Source organism: Elephantulus edwardii, unplaced genomic scaffold, assembly GCF_000299155.1.
Source record: "Elephantulus edwardii isolate Elephantulus edwardi_28Jun2011 unplaced genomic scaffold, EleEdw1.0 scaffold00036, whole genome shotgun sequence".
In the NCBI taxonomy this organism is placed as follows: domain Eukaryota; kingdom Metazoa; phylum Chordata; class Mammalia; order Macroscelidea; family Macroscelididae; genus Elephantulus; species Elephantulus edwardii.
Window position 1 is genome coordinate 2402987 of NW_006399786.1, and position 15667 is coordinate 2418653.

Here is a 15667-nt window from a genome sequence, read left to right on the forward strand (position 1 = left end):
GATTGCTTTTCTATTGTCACCTTGGGGAATGATTCTGGAAAACAGTCTCTAAGAATCTTGATGGACCAGGTTTTGCAGTTCTTTACTTGGTGAGGGAGTTCCTGTATAGTACAAATGATTAACCTGACTGGCTGCTAATCAAAAAGTTGGAAGTTGGAGTCATTGGTACCTTTGCAGAAAGGCTTGACAATATCTTTCCCCCAAAACAGTCACTAATAACTACAGTATCATGCCAGCACACACAGAGTTCCTGTGTACCAGAGTGACAAGTAACTTCTCTGACAGGAGCTGCTGCAAAGTTCTGACTTACGGTGCCCTGGTAGGACATAGTAGAATGGCCCATACAGCGGTTTCCAACATAGAATTCTTTATGGTAGCCATCCACCTTATCTTTCTCCTGTGAAAGCAGGAGACTGGACTAAGCAACTAACAGGTTCTTGGGTTAGCAGCCAAGAACTCTCTAACCACTTGTACTGCTAGGGCTTAAAAGAAGTCTCTGATACAGAATTTGAGACAAGGTAGAGCAGGGCCAGGCACAGGTAATATCTGCCACTTTATTGTGTCATGAAAAGTGATAATGAGCCCCTATGGAAGAGATCAGAATTTTTAGGGAGTGGTCCGGATGATAGGAAAAGAACCGGGCCTAGACAATCACCAAGAGCCCTAGTGGCCTAGTGGCTAAGGAGTTCTGCTGTCAACCCAAAGACAGGCAGTTTGAATCCACCAGCTGTTCCCTGAAAGATGGGCAGTCTCCTCCTATGTGACTGACAGCCTCTGAAAACCAAGTGGAGGGTCTGCTATGAGTTGGTTTCTACTTGATGGTCCACAGCAACAAAACAGTCAGTTGTCAAATATTACTAAGCATAGGCAATATCCTCTCTTATGATAGATGATAAAATCGAGAATGAGGAAACCCAGAACATGCAAGAGGGTAAAGGAAAGAAGTCAAACAAGACCATACCTCCCCAAGATGTGAAGATGTTACACTGAGTTATTCTAGCCAGCATGAGAAAAGCTTGAGAGAATGCTGGAAAGTAGGTGACTGAACTAAGCAAAGATGTTTACAATTTTTTTTATTTAAATTATATTAAATAGATTTAGAAATAGATCTAGTAACTTACTGCTTTGCTTTAAGTAAGAATTTTAATGAACACAATTATTAATGTTGCTTCATTTTAAAAAAGATGGTTTTGTTTTTGTTGCCAGAAGGGGAAAAAAGGAAGGCATAGTTTCACAATTAAATTACATATATGTATGTATGTGCATGTGTATACATTTATTTGTTTGTATACAGTAATTCATATATATGTGCTTCACTTATTTACTTTGTTTTATAGAACCTTTCATTTATATTGTCATACAATCATTCATATATATTGTATTCTATAAAATTACTATTGATCTATGCTTATTATGACCCCATCTTTTTAAGTCCCATTGAATCTTTCCTATTCCTTCACAAAGACACACACACACACACACACACACACACACACACACACACACACACTCCCATCTGCCCACTAAACTCTGCTATTCCTAGTGGTTTTCTCCGTTCCCCATTTTCTACCCCTTTCCTTTTCCCCCTTCCCCTTTTGGACATTTATACACATCTTACTAGCTAGCCTTTTATTTTCACAATAGTAGCTGTTGCTGTTATATGTCATTGAGTCACCTGCAACTCATAACAAACCTACGTACAAAAGCTCTGTACCCTGCGCTATTCTGAGCCAGTTTCACTGACTCTGGAACACCTACCTCAATTATCCCAGTTACTGTAGTAATCCATCTCATCCATGGTCTTTCTCTCCTGTGCTGTCCCTCCATTCTTCCAAGCATGATGTCATTTTCCAAAGACTGGTCCCTCCAGTATTTGTCCTTATGAGACTAAGTTAGTTCTGTCAGCATAATGCTCTCTAGACTCTCTTTGTGTTATATAATATTTTAGAAAATTGTTATTCCTTAGTGCTGGATGGTATTTCATTATTTGAATGTAGAAAGACCATATAACCCAACTATTCCACTGTTAGGAACGTACTCCAAGGAAAATTAGAACTGAGACACAAGCAAAGATATGTACATCTATGACCATAGCAGCATTATTCACAAGAAAATGGTAACAGCCCAATTTCCCATCAACAAATGAATGGATTGAGAAATTGTAGTACATTCACAATTAAATTCTTTAAATTGAGTACATTTAGCTTTAGAAAAATTTGGGACATTGTCCTAATTTTTTAGTTTGCCAGGGTCCCTTTGCCACTCTTGAGCTGGTACACAGATTAGTGTTTGTTCTTTTGGTAGCCCATGATATATTCAATATTCTTTGCCAACACCAGATCAATAGACAGCATTATGATAGAGGGGGGAACAAACCTTAAAGTTGTCAAGAATTTTACTTAGATCACAATAAACACCCATGGTATCAGCATTCAAAAAAAATCAAAAGACATGCTGCATTGGGAAAATTTGCTGTCAAAGACCTCTGCAAAAGTGCCAGCGGATCAGTTGAAAGACCAAGGTAGGCCTGACCCAAGCCATTCTATTTTCAATTGCTTCATATTCATATGAAATTTGGACAACTAATAAGGAGGACTGAAGAAAAACCAACACCTTTGAATTGGTATTGGTGAAGAATACTGACTATCCAGTGGACTGCCAAAAAACAAACAAATTTGCTTGGGTGGAGGAAGTACAACCAGGGTGCTTCTTAAAAGTAAGGAAAGGGAAATTTGGTCTCATATACTTTGGGCATGTTGTCAGGGAAAAGAACATCATGCCAGGAAACACGGAGGGCGAATGACAGAGAGGAAGACCCTCGAGGAGATGAATTGACATTGACACAGTGACTGGGCAATAATGGGCTTGAGCCTGGCCACACTTATAAGGATGGTGTAGGATAGGGTGAGGTTTTGATCTGTTTGTTCATAGTGTTGTTATGTGTTGTAGAGGACTCGACAGTACCTAACAACAATTGCAATCAGCATATAAACTTACCTGGTTTTACTGGAAGATTTTCAATGGGATTTTTTTTTATCTGTCTTTGTTTCTCTCTTAAGGAAAGACCAGTGAGGAAATGGAAAATATAATAACTCACACAGGTAATGTGAACATGTGTACTAATTTGTTCTTTTGAAGTCTGGTATTAAAAGCACAAGAAACTGAGGTGTGATAAAGGATGATAGGAAGAGGTTGGTAAGAAAGGTTTCAGGGGAAACACCAGCAGGTGGCGCTTGACTCCTCTGATCTGACTAAAAATGGTTTCCTTTTAGTCCTAAGAGTGTAATTCTGCCATCCTGAAAAGCAGCACCTCTCTGGAAGTTTGAATCCACCAACCATGCTGAAGGAGAAACATAGAGTGTGCGATTTACAGTCTTGGAAACTCTCCACTGGGTTTCCTTATTGGCCAGCACTAAGAAGACACCTAATAACAACAAAAGAGCCTCAGGAAATGGATTGACACAGCAGCTGTGACAATGGTGTTAAGCCCAACAGAGGCTGTGAGGAGTCAAAGGAGCAACCAAGTTTTCCCTTCAGCTGTATATGGTGTTGCTATAAATTAAAGCCAACTGGGTGACACACAGGATTCCCAAAGAAATTACCAGCCACTCTCAAGCCTTCCTTCTACTCCTGTCAGTTTGTGGTAATTTGTGTTTTGCTCAGATGCTGGGATTTCAAACACCAGCAGGGTCAACTACGGTGAACAAGTTTCAGTGGTGTTTTTAGATTAAATCTCTTTCCAAAACAACAATCTGCTGGATACCTTAAGGATTACAACAGAGCATTGTCTGACTTGCTTGCATTGGACACACCATCGGAGGGCATCAGTCGATGGGGGAGGACATTATGTCTGCTGAGAGGGCCAGTAAGGGGGATGGACTATCAGCACAATAGCCACAACGGGCTGGAACTGCTGAACATGAGTGGTGGCGACTCAAAGGCAACTAACAACTGCATAGAATCAGTGCAAGTGACATAGATGGTGGTAATACTTTAGTGCTGTATGTCTGTGCAGTTATAAATTCTAGGCTACACCTTGACTATCATCACATTTCTGCATTTTCACTTCAAACACAGACTGCCCTGCTCCACATGCTGTTACTTATTCCAGCCGGATTTCCCCAGGGCGAGTCACTTACAGTGAGTACTCAACTCCCTACAGTTGAAGTAAAAACTTGAAGAAAAGCTGTTGTCATGGGTCATGGATTTCACTCAAACTCAGGTCCACCCAATGAGCAACAACAGATCAAAATCCTGCCCTATCCAGCTCCAGGGTCATTATCTCTGCCTGCCTTAAGCCCTCTGTTGCAATCCCTGGGTCAGTCCACCTCCTGGAGTGTCCTCCTTCCTCTCTTTTGCTGACCCTTTCCCAAGCACGATGTCTTTTTTCTCAAGGATTGGCCTTTCTAACAACATATACAAAAGTAGTTCCACCATCCTTGCCTTTACCGAGAGCACCCTGGCTGAGTCCCCCAAGACAGTAGGATTTTTAGCAATCTACCATTTGGTCTGCCCTTATAGTGCCAGACTTTTAAAGCCCCCTCCCCTTGTGTGCAAGCTTTGACTTGGCAGAACATAAATTCACTAGAAGATAGTTCCATTCCCATGTTCCATTGGGACAAAGAGAAGTCATTAGGATACTATTGACAGTGCAGATAGACAAGTTCCAGATATGTCGGAGTTACTGGGTTGTCTGGCTCAAAGGCTTACTAACCTCTTCCCCTACCACTCAGCTCAGCCGTCTGCAACACTGTCTCTTTCACATGACAGTGCGTTTGTCCAACAATAGAAACTACCCACATTTTCAAAAGCGCTTCCTTCCTGGTGCTCAGCAAAGATTCTGCTCTACCCAATGTCTCTGTTCTGGAGCCGTCTTGGGGTATACAGGAGGAAGGCAATCCAACTCCATCTATGCAGAAGTGACCTTGACACCTTTCTTAATTTCTTTTGTAGTCTGGGGAGACAGTTTTTCTGCTCGTTTAAATCCTATCTTCCTGGGTTAACAAAATCATTTCCATATATGACCTATACCTGGGCTTTGCTCACGGGGGGCGCCCAAATGCCAGCTGTTTAGTAATAAATCTTCTTCCAAATGAAGGAGCCGACTCTACAACGGAAAAAAACGGCCCCAGGAGGAGTTGAGGGTCGAGCAGTAGGGGCTGAGCGCTGAACTGCGATAACCTCCCCGCCCCTCCCCGGCTTCCTCGCCATTTTGGGCCCCTCCAAAATCTTTAGTCTTAGAGGAAACGCAGAGGGGAGAAAAGAAAACGCGAAGAGGCGCCACGCCTTAGTCTATCTTCCCGCGTGCGCCTGCGGCCGGCTTCCAGGGGCGCAGCGAGCCGAGGACGCAGAGAACCCGCGGCAGAGGAAGGCTGGGCGCGGAGGCCGCGGAGGGAGGGCGGAGGAGAGGGCCGGCGGCGGAGGAGGGGAGGCCACCGGGAGGAGCGAGCGGGGCGGGAGGAGACACATGCGCGCTGCCGCCGCCGCAGTCCTCAGCTTCTCGGGGACAGGAAACCTTCCCGGCCGGCCACCTCTCCGTTCCTGCGCCCGCCTTCTGCCCGCGTCTCTCCGAGGGGCACTGCAGGGACGCCGCGGGTTGCACTCTGTCGTCCCGGGGAAAGCGGTGACCCCCCCCGCCGGAGCAACGGGGCGGGCTGGGGGGGCCCCCCCGGGAGAAGATGGCGACGCCGGGAAGCGAACCCCAGGCTTTCGCCCCTGCCCTGTCGGGGGCGATCCTGCACACACATCTCCATGCCCACCACCACTATCCTCACCATCCCCAGCACGGAGCCGCCGGGGCCAGCGGCGGGGCCGGAGCAGGGGGCGGCGGCGGCTTCAACCTGCCCTTGAATCGGGCGTTGGAGCGAGCCCTGGAGGAGGCAGCGAACTCCGGGGGGTTGAACCTCAGCGCCAGGAAATTGAAGGAATTTCCCCGGACCGCGGCCCCCGGCCATGACCTCTCGGACACGGTGCAGGCAGGTGAGAGGGCCTCGCCGCGAGGGGCAGGCGGCGCTGGGTGTGGGCAGTTGTCGCAGCCGGTGGGTGGCTGACCCCGCCCCAGGTGCCTCGCCCTCCAACGGCCACCCCGGGCAGGCCTCGGGAGGGGAGCGGAGCTGCACCTTGGCTTCCGGGGCCCGGCGCCCCGATCGGGGCGAGCCCCTGTGCGTTTCGCTGCTGCCCGTCCCGAACCCAGAAGGGAAACGCAGACAAAGGTGGCGCACCCCTGAGGGCACCACCCCGGGTGCCTGGAGGTCCCCTGAGCGACATTACAAGGGGCGGTGGCTGTCAGGAGGTGCCCATGCGCCCCCTTCCTGCGCCTGTGCGCGGAAGACACCGCCGAGATTGTGAGGATCCCCACGGGCGCTCGCGCTGCCCGCTGTCGCCAGCTCCCACGTGGTTCTGCTTAACCGAGGCTCGCTCGTCCTCAGTCACCTGATCCGTGCGTGGGCCCGGGAAGGGCTGGCATAGCATAGTAAAAGTCATTAAAACGAGTCGGTTTTCCGGTGAGAGCCCGGCAAGCTGTAACTCGAGCCAATGAGCAGCCAGCTTTTTCAAGTTATGTCATGTGTTGTTGACATATTTCCGAAATTTCTGTTTTCTCTTTGGCAGTTGGAGATACAGGAAGGAGGGTCGTGCGTTTGGGGCCTGGGCCTTGGGACCAGTACAGTATTGACTCGGTAGCTGACAGGTTTGGTTCAGTGTCCTGGAGAGAGTTTGAGTTAGGGCAAGCGTCTGCTGTCTGTCAGGGCAGTGGGCATCCGGATTTGGAACCGCTCCTCAGACTGTCATCACCTGTGGGCGGGTGTCAGGCCTGGCATTAACTTCATTGCAATGTTGTGGATGGTTTGAATCTCAGTTTAAACTTGCCAGCTTCTTGGGAGTGAGGACATGGGAGAGCAAGCGTTGGGTTTTGAGGGATCAGATTTGTAAAGCCCCCTCCCCTTTAGCTCAATAATTATCGAGAGTCAGGATGATACTTAGGCAGAGTTTTTACTTCACTGGAGTGCTCCAGGGTATGTTACGGTCATTAAACGTTGAGATTTGACTTAGGGATAGTCAGGAATTGGCGACAAGGAGGGACTTTCCAGAGCTGAGCTGTCAGCATCTGGGAGTCTCCTTTGATAGGACCAAGAATTAACCACATGTTCCCAAGTGGAAGTTATTTCAAGGAAACCCATTTATAAGCTTTTACTTCCCTTTTGTCATAGTGGACACTGTGAAATACAGAACAGTTGGACCTAAAGCAGAAAGTTAGAGGTGGTTTAAATAATACGTGTACATACATTCAGAAATGGAGCTCTCAGTGGCCTAGTGGGTAAGATATTGCACTGCCAACCCAAAGGTGAAAAGATTGAATCCACCATCTGCTCTGTGAGAGAAAGAGTGGCCTCCTATGCAATTTACTGACTCAGCACACCCATTGAAGAGTCAGTTCTGAGCTGATTCCAGCTGGATAGCAATGAAGTTTTTTTGAGATACGTTCAAATGGGAGACCGAGTTCTTTCTCTAGTTATTATTATTATGTGCCATCGAGTCACACTCAGCTCAGCGAGAGCTTCACTGTGTTTTCAGAGGCATTGAATTCCATCAGAGGACACTGCCTATCTTTCTCCCAAGAAACATCTTGTGGATTCAAACATGGGCCTTTGGGATGATAGTACAGCTCCTTAGGCAAATGTGCATTTCCAAAGTTAGGTGCGCTTGATGTGTCTGCTGTGTTGATGTTCCTTTGGGAAGACCAGTGCTTTACAGAGCAGGGATCACATCTTTCAGTTATGATCAGAGCTTGTGAAGTAGATCCTTTAAAGGATTTTTTCCCCCATCTATTTGCTTATGACCCTAGATTATGAGTTTTAATTATGAGCTTCTGCATATATTTAATGTTAAGAAAATTCCTATTAATTAAAACTAAGACCTCGAATGTCACTGTTGTTGGGACTCATAGTGACCTGTGACCCTCTGTAGGACAGAGTAGAGCATGCCCATAGTATTTCCTAAGCTTTACTCCCTAGAGGACTGGATCACCAGGCCTTTTCTCCTGTGGAGCCATTGTTGAGGGCCAGCCTAACCACTGCAGCACCCTTCGTCCCAAAAATGCAGGATTAATGGAGGGAAGATGTTACTAGACTTTTAGAATTGTAAGTTAACCAGTAAAGATAAAGTACATGTATCGTAACCAGTTACTGTAAATGAAATTTGATTCTCAGATGTTTTAAATATTTGCTTCTGCAAAAAATATCTTTGTCTCAGGTTAAAAGCGGAACATAAACCACATGTATTTCATTTGTTTATTCAAAAGAAATGTTTACTCTAGCACAGTCCCTTATTTGGGAGAGCAAAAGAAAAATAAACAAGGACTAAAATTCCCTCCAGTCTTCACGGTGTTGTAGTTTCTGTAAGAGCTTAGTAGATATAAAAATAGGAGGGGGAATATACACAATAAAGATACCGGTTTCTTTTTGGCTAATATTTTAAGAATATCTCTTAAAATAAGAATGGCATATGAAGACATTTAAAGACCTAAGATGCAGAATGCATTTTGTCATACATTTTATATGACATAGAAAGCTTTTTGTCAGTTATACTGTGTATATTTGCGTTCTAACTTTTCTGTGGAAGCCACCTATGGAAGTGTGCACTCTTACGCAATGTATCTTATCTGACCAAGTTGAAAATGAGGATCTAAAGAACCTTGGAGTTTCTAACCTCCTTAGTCCATGTTTAAACCATCAGTCAAGTTCCCTGCCCTGTATTTATTCATGTTGTCGTTGTTGTTGTTATGTGCCGTCGAGTCGCCTGCGACTCATAGCGACCCTATGTACAACAGCCCTAAACTCCGCTCTGTCCTGTGCCAATCGCACTGTCTCTGACACTCCCATCCCAATTATCCCAGTCACTGAATCAATCCACCTCATAGAGGGCCTTCCTCTCCTGCGCCGTCCCTCCACCCTCCCAAGCATGATGTCCCTCTCCAAGGACCGGTCTCTCCTCACTACATGTCCAAAGTAAGTTAGACGGAGCCTCAGAATCCTTGCCTCCAAGGAGCCACCCGGTTTAACCCTCTCCAGGACAAATCTATTTGTTTTCCTAGCAGTCCATGGTATTCCCAGTACTCTTCTCCAGCACCACAGCTCAAAGGCATCAGTTCTCCTTCTATCCTCCTTGGTCATTGTCCAACTCTCTGATGCATAACAGGTGATTGCGAAGACTATGGCCTGTATCAGACGCACCTTAGTCTCCAGAGAGACACCACTGCTCTTCAGCACTTTGGAGAGGTCCCTAACAGCAGACTTTCCCATGGCAATGCACCTTTTAATTTCCTGGTATTTATTCATAGAGTGAAAATTCTTCGGCCTTCCTTTTGAGCCCATCAGTTTACTTATGCTTGAAGCAAAGTAAGCTGTCTGGTTCTAGTCTTATGGAGCTTAGAAAGGGAGAGAAAGACTGTCCATGAAGGCATGGTTTTCAGGAGGCAAAGAAAGACTGGTTTTAAGAAATATGAACAAAATATAGCTACCGAGTCACGTATCTGTATTTCCTCAATTCAAGTCTCACTCAAGGCCCCATCGAGTCTTATTCTTAGTTACTGTTGAGTCAGCTCTATTTCCCAGTGGTCATGAAGTTATGATCATTATATTGTTTAGTCTTGAGCCATTGCACATTGACTAGTTTGATGATTCCGTGGTTTTGTCCAACCTAAGGGATTCATCTTCCAACACTACATCAGATAATATCTCCTGTAGTGATCTGTTGGGTTTTGATCAATTGATTTTTGTTAAAAGTAAATCACCAAGTCTTTCTTACAAGTTTGTCTTGTCTGGAAGCTCTGGTGAATCCAGTCCACCCTTGGTGACCTCGAAACTCTGGTACAGCTTCCAACATTATGTTGTTGTTAGGTGCTGTTGAGTCAAGTGCACCTTACAGTGATCCTGTGAGCAGCACATCAGAACCCTGTCCTGTCCTGGGCCATCCTATAATCTCTGACACACTTGAGCCCATTGTTGCAGCCACTGTGTGAGTCCATCACACGGAGAGCCTCCCTCTCTTTTACCACCTTTCCAAGCATGATGCTGCTCTCCAATAAAAAGCCCCTCTAGCATCACAGCAGCATGCAAGCACAAGATACAAATGCAACAAACCAAGAAACAGGTGGTGGGTTCTCTTTTTATTTGTTGTTATGTGCTGTCAAGTTGAAACCGACACCTGACTGACCCTCCAACAGGCCTTCAGAAGCTATAAATCACATGGAAAGAGATTGCCTGTCTTCCTTTTGCGGAGCAGCTGGTAGATTTGAACTGTGTGCCTTTTTGGTTGGCAGCGCAGCTGTTTACCACTAAGCCAGCCGAGCTCTCTATGTATTTAGTAGGTACCTGTGAGCCAACTATGACTCATAGTGACTATGAACAACAGAAAGGAACCTTGCCCTATTCTGAACTATCTTTATGATCTCTGATCGCTTTCTGCTGATTGTTACAGTCGCACGTTGTCAGCCCATCTTGTTGAAGTATCCCTCTCTTTTCTCTAACCGTCAACCTTTTCCGACATGTTGTCTTTTTCCAAGGACTAGTTCCTTCTGACAACTTGCTCCAAGTATATGAGATGAAGTTTCACCATCCTTGTCTTTAAGGAGCACCCTTGTTGCTCTTCCTCCAAGACAGATTTGTTTTATGTTCATGGGATATTTAATACCACAGTTCACAGACATTTTATTCTGTCATCCTTCTTCATGGCCCAACTGTCAGATGCATACGAAGCAACTGAAAATATTATAGCTTGGGTCAGTTTTTAAATGGACACCCTTGTTTGACTTAAGCTTCATCCCTAGGATTAGGTTCATGGTAGATTTGAAGAATATCTAAAAACCATAGCTTCAGGGGTTCCAGTGGTCTGTATCAGACCAGTACATCAGGTCTTTATTATGATCTTAGATTTTATTTTGTATTTTTCTCGCCTGTGTTGAGGACCTTCTTTTGGGATCCACATCAGAGTGATAGCTTGTAGTAGCCAGGCACCATCTAGTTCTTGGGGTCTGAGGGTTTTCAGAGGCTGTGGTTTGTGTGCTTCATTTGTCCTTTGGACTAATTGTTTCAGTGAGTCTTTGATTTTCTTCACTGTTCATTGCTCTGGAGATAATGGAGAGGGACCAGTGGTTCCATGCTAGATGGCTGCTGGCAAGCTTTTAAGACCCCAGTCACTGCTCACCAAAGTAGGATGTACAACATTGTCTTTACGGACTGTGTGATGCTCCGTCATTGACCTAGACGCCTCCCGCCTCCCATGACTGTGATGGTCCTTGGCTCGCAAACCCAGTGAGTCATTCCCTCAAGGTGTTGGGTTATGGGTAAGAAATTCTCATAACTTTGCTCCTCGTAAGCTCTACTGTATATAAGGAGATATTTCCAGCACATACAAATATACATATGTAGAAATCTTCTCTGCCAAACCTGTATGTATTCATGGGTGTAGTCCCACTCCCCATCCCACGCTTGTTCAGTTTGCATGCCTATGCGTATACCTGCTTGGAGAGTATTGTTATTCCTGTGAGATTTGCATGTGTGGTAATGTTTACTTTTGGGTTAACTCTTGTGCTACTCCCAGTGTCTTCTTTTGGTCATGTTGTGTTGATCTCCTCCCTATAGTTACTTTACCCTTCACTTGAGATAATGTGTATCTACTTTCTACTTAGTGATCGAGGATCACTCCTTCCCATTCTCATCCCCTGTAACCATCAAACAGTACTGGGTTTTTTTGTGTGTAAACCTTTACTTTTTATAATTTTTATATATGCCTTGGAGTAAACTCATAGCTGACCCTTCAGTGAGTTTTCAGGGGCTGTAAATTGCACGAGAGGAGCATAGAGCATCGGGTAGATTTGAACTCTTTCCCTTTTGGTTGGCAGTGCAATTTATTAGCTCTAACCTACTAGAACTCTCTAGCCATCAGAACACCCTTTTGTAACAGTGGCCTCATGTTGTTGTTCTTGCTGTTGTTGATTGCCTTCAAGTTGATCATGCTTCATAGCAACCCTATGAACAAAAGACCTGAAGCCCCTCTACAACTATTGACATTTATCAAAGTTCATAGTTTCTGGAGACATGTTATTTAGGAAGTGGATGCCATTCCTTATATAATGCTATATAATATCACATTTATTAGTCTTTAATTGTATAATATTCTGTCATATGTATATACCATAGTTTGTCCACTCATCTGTTGATCGGTACTTAGGTTGTTTTTATCTTTTTGTGTGTCTGTCTGTTATCTCATGCCTCTTATTTCTCTTAATGAGATTTCCAGACCATGTAGTAGTTGTTTTTTTTTTAATTGTGACTCCAGTGAAAATCTACAGAAAGGTTGGGTTTTCATACATGATGCACATGTAGTATTTTTTTCATTTCACACATTTTTTAGGAGATACTGTACCATTTTCCATAGTGGTTATATCATTTTACAGTCCACCAGCAGTGTCTTAAGAATCCTAGTGTCTCTAGACCCTTGCAAGCATTTGTTGTTGTTCCCCCCTTTATTATTTAAAAAACTCCATTGCCATAGTAGGGATATGTGTTAGTGCATTGTTATTTTGCTTTGCATTTCTTCGGTGGCTAATGCGAAGAAGCCTTGGTAACTAAGGAATAAGCACTATTACCTGAAAGGTTGGGGGTTCATGCCCACCATTAGTTCGGTGGAAGAAAGATGAGGCAGTCTGTGAAGATTTACTTGGAAGCTTTGTGGGGCGGCTCTCCAACTCTATCCTCCAGGTCACTGTGAGTTGGGCCTATGTGACTGTAAGTTTAATAGATAGTGATTGCATTTCTTCATGTATCTACTGGCCGCTTGTCTTCTTGGTAAGGTGTCTGCCTGTTTTAAAAACTTGATTTGTTTATCTTTCCATTGCTTAGGTATTGGAATGTCCTATAATTTTAGATTCATCATTTGTCAAGTATTGACAAATACAGTAGTAGAGTCAGAACCAACTCATAGCTGACCCTCCAGTGGTTTCTCAGAGACATTAAATCACAGGGGAGAAGATTGTCCATCCATCTCTTGTGGAGCAGCTAATGGATTCAAACCTGTGACTTCAGGATTGTAGAGCAGCTTCTTACCACTAGGTCGTTCTCTTTTGGAGAACTCTTTTAATGTGGACAAGTGTTTAATTTTTTAGGAGGCCCCACTGTCTAGCTTATTGTCTTGTTGTTTGTATATTTTTGGTTTTTTTTTTTTTAGTAATCTAAATATGTCATAGATGAGGGCCCCTACATTTGTCTCTATTTTTTCTTGTATCTTTCTAGTTTTATGTGTCACATTGTGATCTTGAATCTATCTTGACTTAGTTTGTTTTTTTTTACTATGGTCTGAGATATGTGTCCTGTTTCTTTTTGTTGCAAAATGATACCAGGTTTTGCCAGCACCATTTGTTAAATAGATTATAATTTCCTTATTGTCTGCCATTATACCAGTGGCTTACGAGGTAGGGAGTTGTACTACCAACCCAAAGACACAAGGTCGAATCCCCCAACTGGTTTGAAGGAGAAAGATGGGAAGAGACCTCTGAAAACCTGCTGGAGGGTCAGCTTTGAGTCGGTTCAGACTTGACAGCCATGAGTTTGAACCTTTATCGTCATCATCCATGTAGTAGGTTTTGAGATGTGAGACCGTTGGTGGTTCTTCTTCACTCGTGCTTTGCTTATCCTAGTTCCCTTTCCTTATAAAGCTGGTGATTAACGTTTTCACCTCCTTAAAGAATTCAGCATGCTGTAGCATGTATCAGGCTTCATTCCTCTTTATAACTAAGTAATGTTCCGTAACATGTGTGTACTTGTGCAGCAAGGAGCAGGAATCCAGTTCCTGCGATGTGGAGATCGATCCCGTCCTCTCGCCCCCATTTCTCTAGCCAGCTGCCCCCGTGGTTCTCTCTTGTAGATCTCGGGGAGGTAGGTCAGAGCTTGCAAAGTCAAAGGATACCACCTGCCCCTTCGGCAGCCAAGTCAGCAGGTTTGAAGAGCTCACCGGACACTTCGCTTTTGTCTCGCTGTCTATAGACCTCTCCTTCAGAATGTCAGCCCCAAACTCAGGAGTCTGCATGGCACCCTGATGTTCTTACCTGTTATCTCCTATTTCCCCTTGGGTTCCATCATTTACAGAGATAAATGGAATCATTCACAGAGAATTCACTGAGAGAATTCCCTACTGAAGACTCTAGATTTATTCTAGTAAAGAAGGATATAAATACAGAGACTCACGGGACAAGATCCGAGAGAGTTCACAATGTGATACTTGTCCTGAATGATATCCTGCTGTCCTGCAAGCACATGCTCCCAGCGGTTCGGAGGCCTAATTGAGAGTCTCCCCAAACTCTAGTGCCCTGGGCTTTCTTTCTTGGTCCTTACGGTGTGGTCATGATGAGTTATCACATGCCTCCTCAGAGCTGATCATCTTTCTGCCACCAGGTGGTCTTTTTGATCGGCCTCTGGTGTGTGGGCTGACTTTTAGGGACAAAGAACAAAGGCCATATTTCTTCCTGTTTCTCACAGTATACACATATTATTTATTTGTATCTGAGGAGCCCTGGGATCTCTGATGGTGTAGTTGAGAGCAAGTTCTGCTGCTAACCCAAAGGTCACTGCACGTCTTCGGTGGTTAGAATCAACCAGCAGCTCGTTGGGACAAAGATGAGCAGGCTTCTCCTGTTATGATTTGCAAGCATGATGGGGAGTTGCTTTGAGTCAGCGCTGAGTGGAAGACAGTGAATATAAGCCCTGGTGGCAGATTGTGTAGTGTATTGGACTGCTTACCTAAAGGTTGACTGACCCGTGCATTGTGGTGTGTTTGGTTTTGCCACACAGTGTGCCCATGTAATATTCTTGGACATTTTTGTTTGTATGTTTCTACCACACAATATTAGTAATAGCATCTGTATATTTGGCTCTGATGAATGCTCTTTTTTTTTTCTGGAGACAGCAGTGGCAAATTCAGAGATAAAGCCATGAACAGATTGCGTGTCTTGTCGACTTTCTGGGCTCATGAGAGAGTCTCGGTGAATACTCTGGAGTGCCTCACGTGTTCTGAAAGGGAGAAAAGAGCAGCATTTAAACTTTAAGATGGACTACTGGCTTGTCCAGGCCCTCCTTCTGTCTCTGCTAGAGGAGTTTTTGGTGATTTAGAGGTTCCCAAGAACCAAAACCAACTTCTCTGGAGCTAACAGAGTAGCTCAGAATATTTTGTGCATCTCAAGAGTCAAATTAGGTTCCTTCTATAGGGTTTTCCTGTGGCTGATTTTTCAGAAGGAAAATTTTCCACAGGCCTTTCTTCCAGGTCACTTCTAGGTAGACTTGGGCCTCCAGCTTTCTGTTAGCAGCCAAATGAGGTAGCCATTGGAATTTCCCCAGGACTTGAGGAAGAGTAAAGGACTTTCTTTTCCTCAACAATAATAAAATCATCTTTGGCATTATTTAATGAACAATGTTATAGTCACAAGTCAAAAGAGTTAGAAGGAATTCTGAGAGAAATAGAGATTTTATTGTATTCTGTATTATTTAAGGAAGCTCTGGTGGCCGAACTCGCTCAGCATTTCCTAAGCTCAAGGAACTGAAGAACAGATTCAAACCTAGAGTTGCTGTAATCAAGGATGCTTTGGGCAGAATATTAAATGATCCAGGAAGTATTAAAA

The 15667-nt window shown here is 44.4% G+C and overlaps 1 protein-coding gene across 1 annotated transcript in view; it reads left to right on the top strand.

Moving 5' to 3' along the window:
• Window positions 1-5678: 5678 nt before the first annotated feature.
• Window positions 5679-15667, top strand: part of LRCH1 (leucine-rich repeats and calponin homology (CH) domain containing 1) — a 216360-nt gene continuing 206371 nt past the window's right edge. Inside the window, exon 1 of the mRNA XM_006884551.1 lies at window positions 5679-5979. Coding sequence (XP_006884613.1) covers window positions 5679-5979 — 301 coding nt within the window. The remainder of the gene's footprint in view (window positions 5980-15667) is intronic.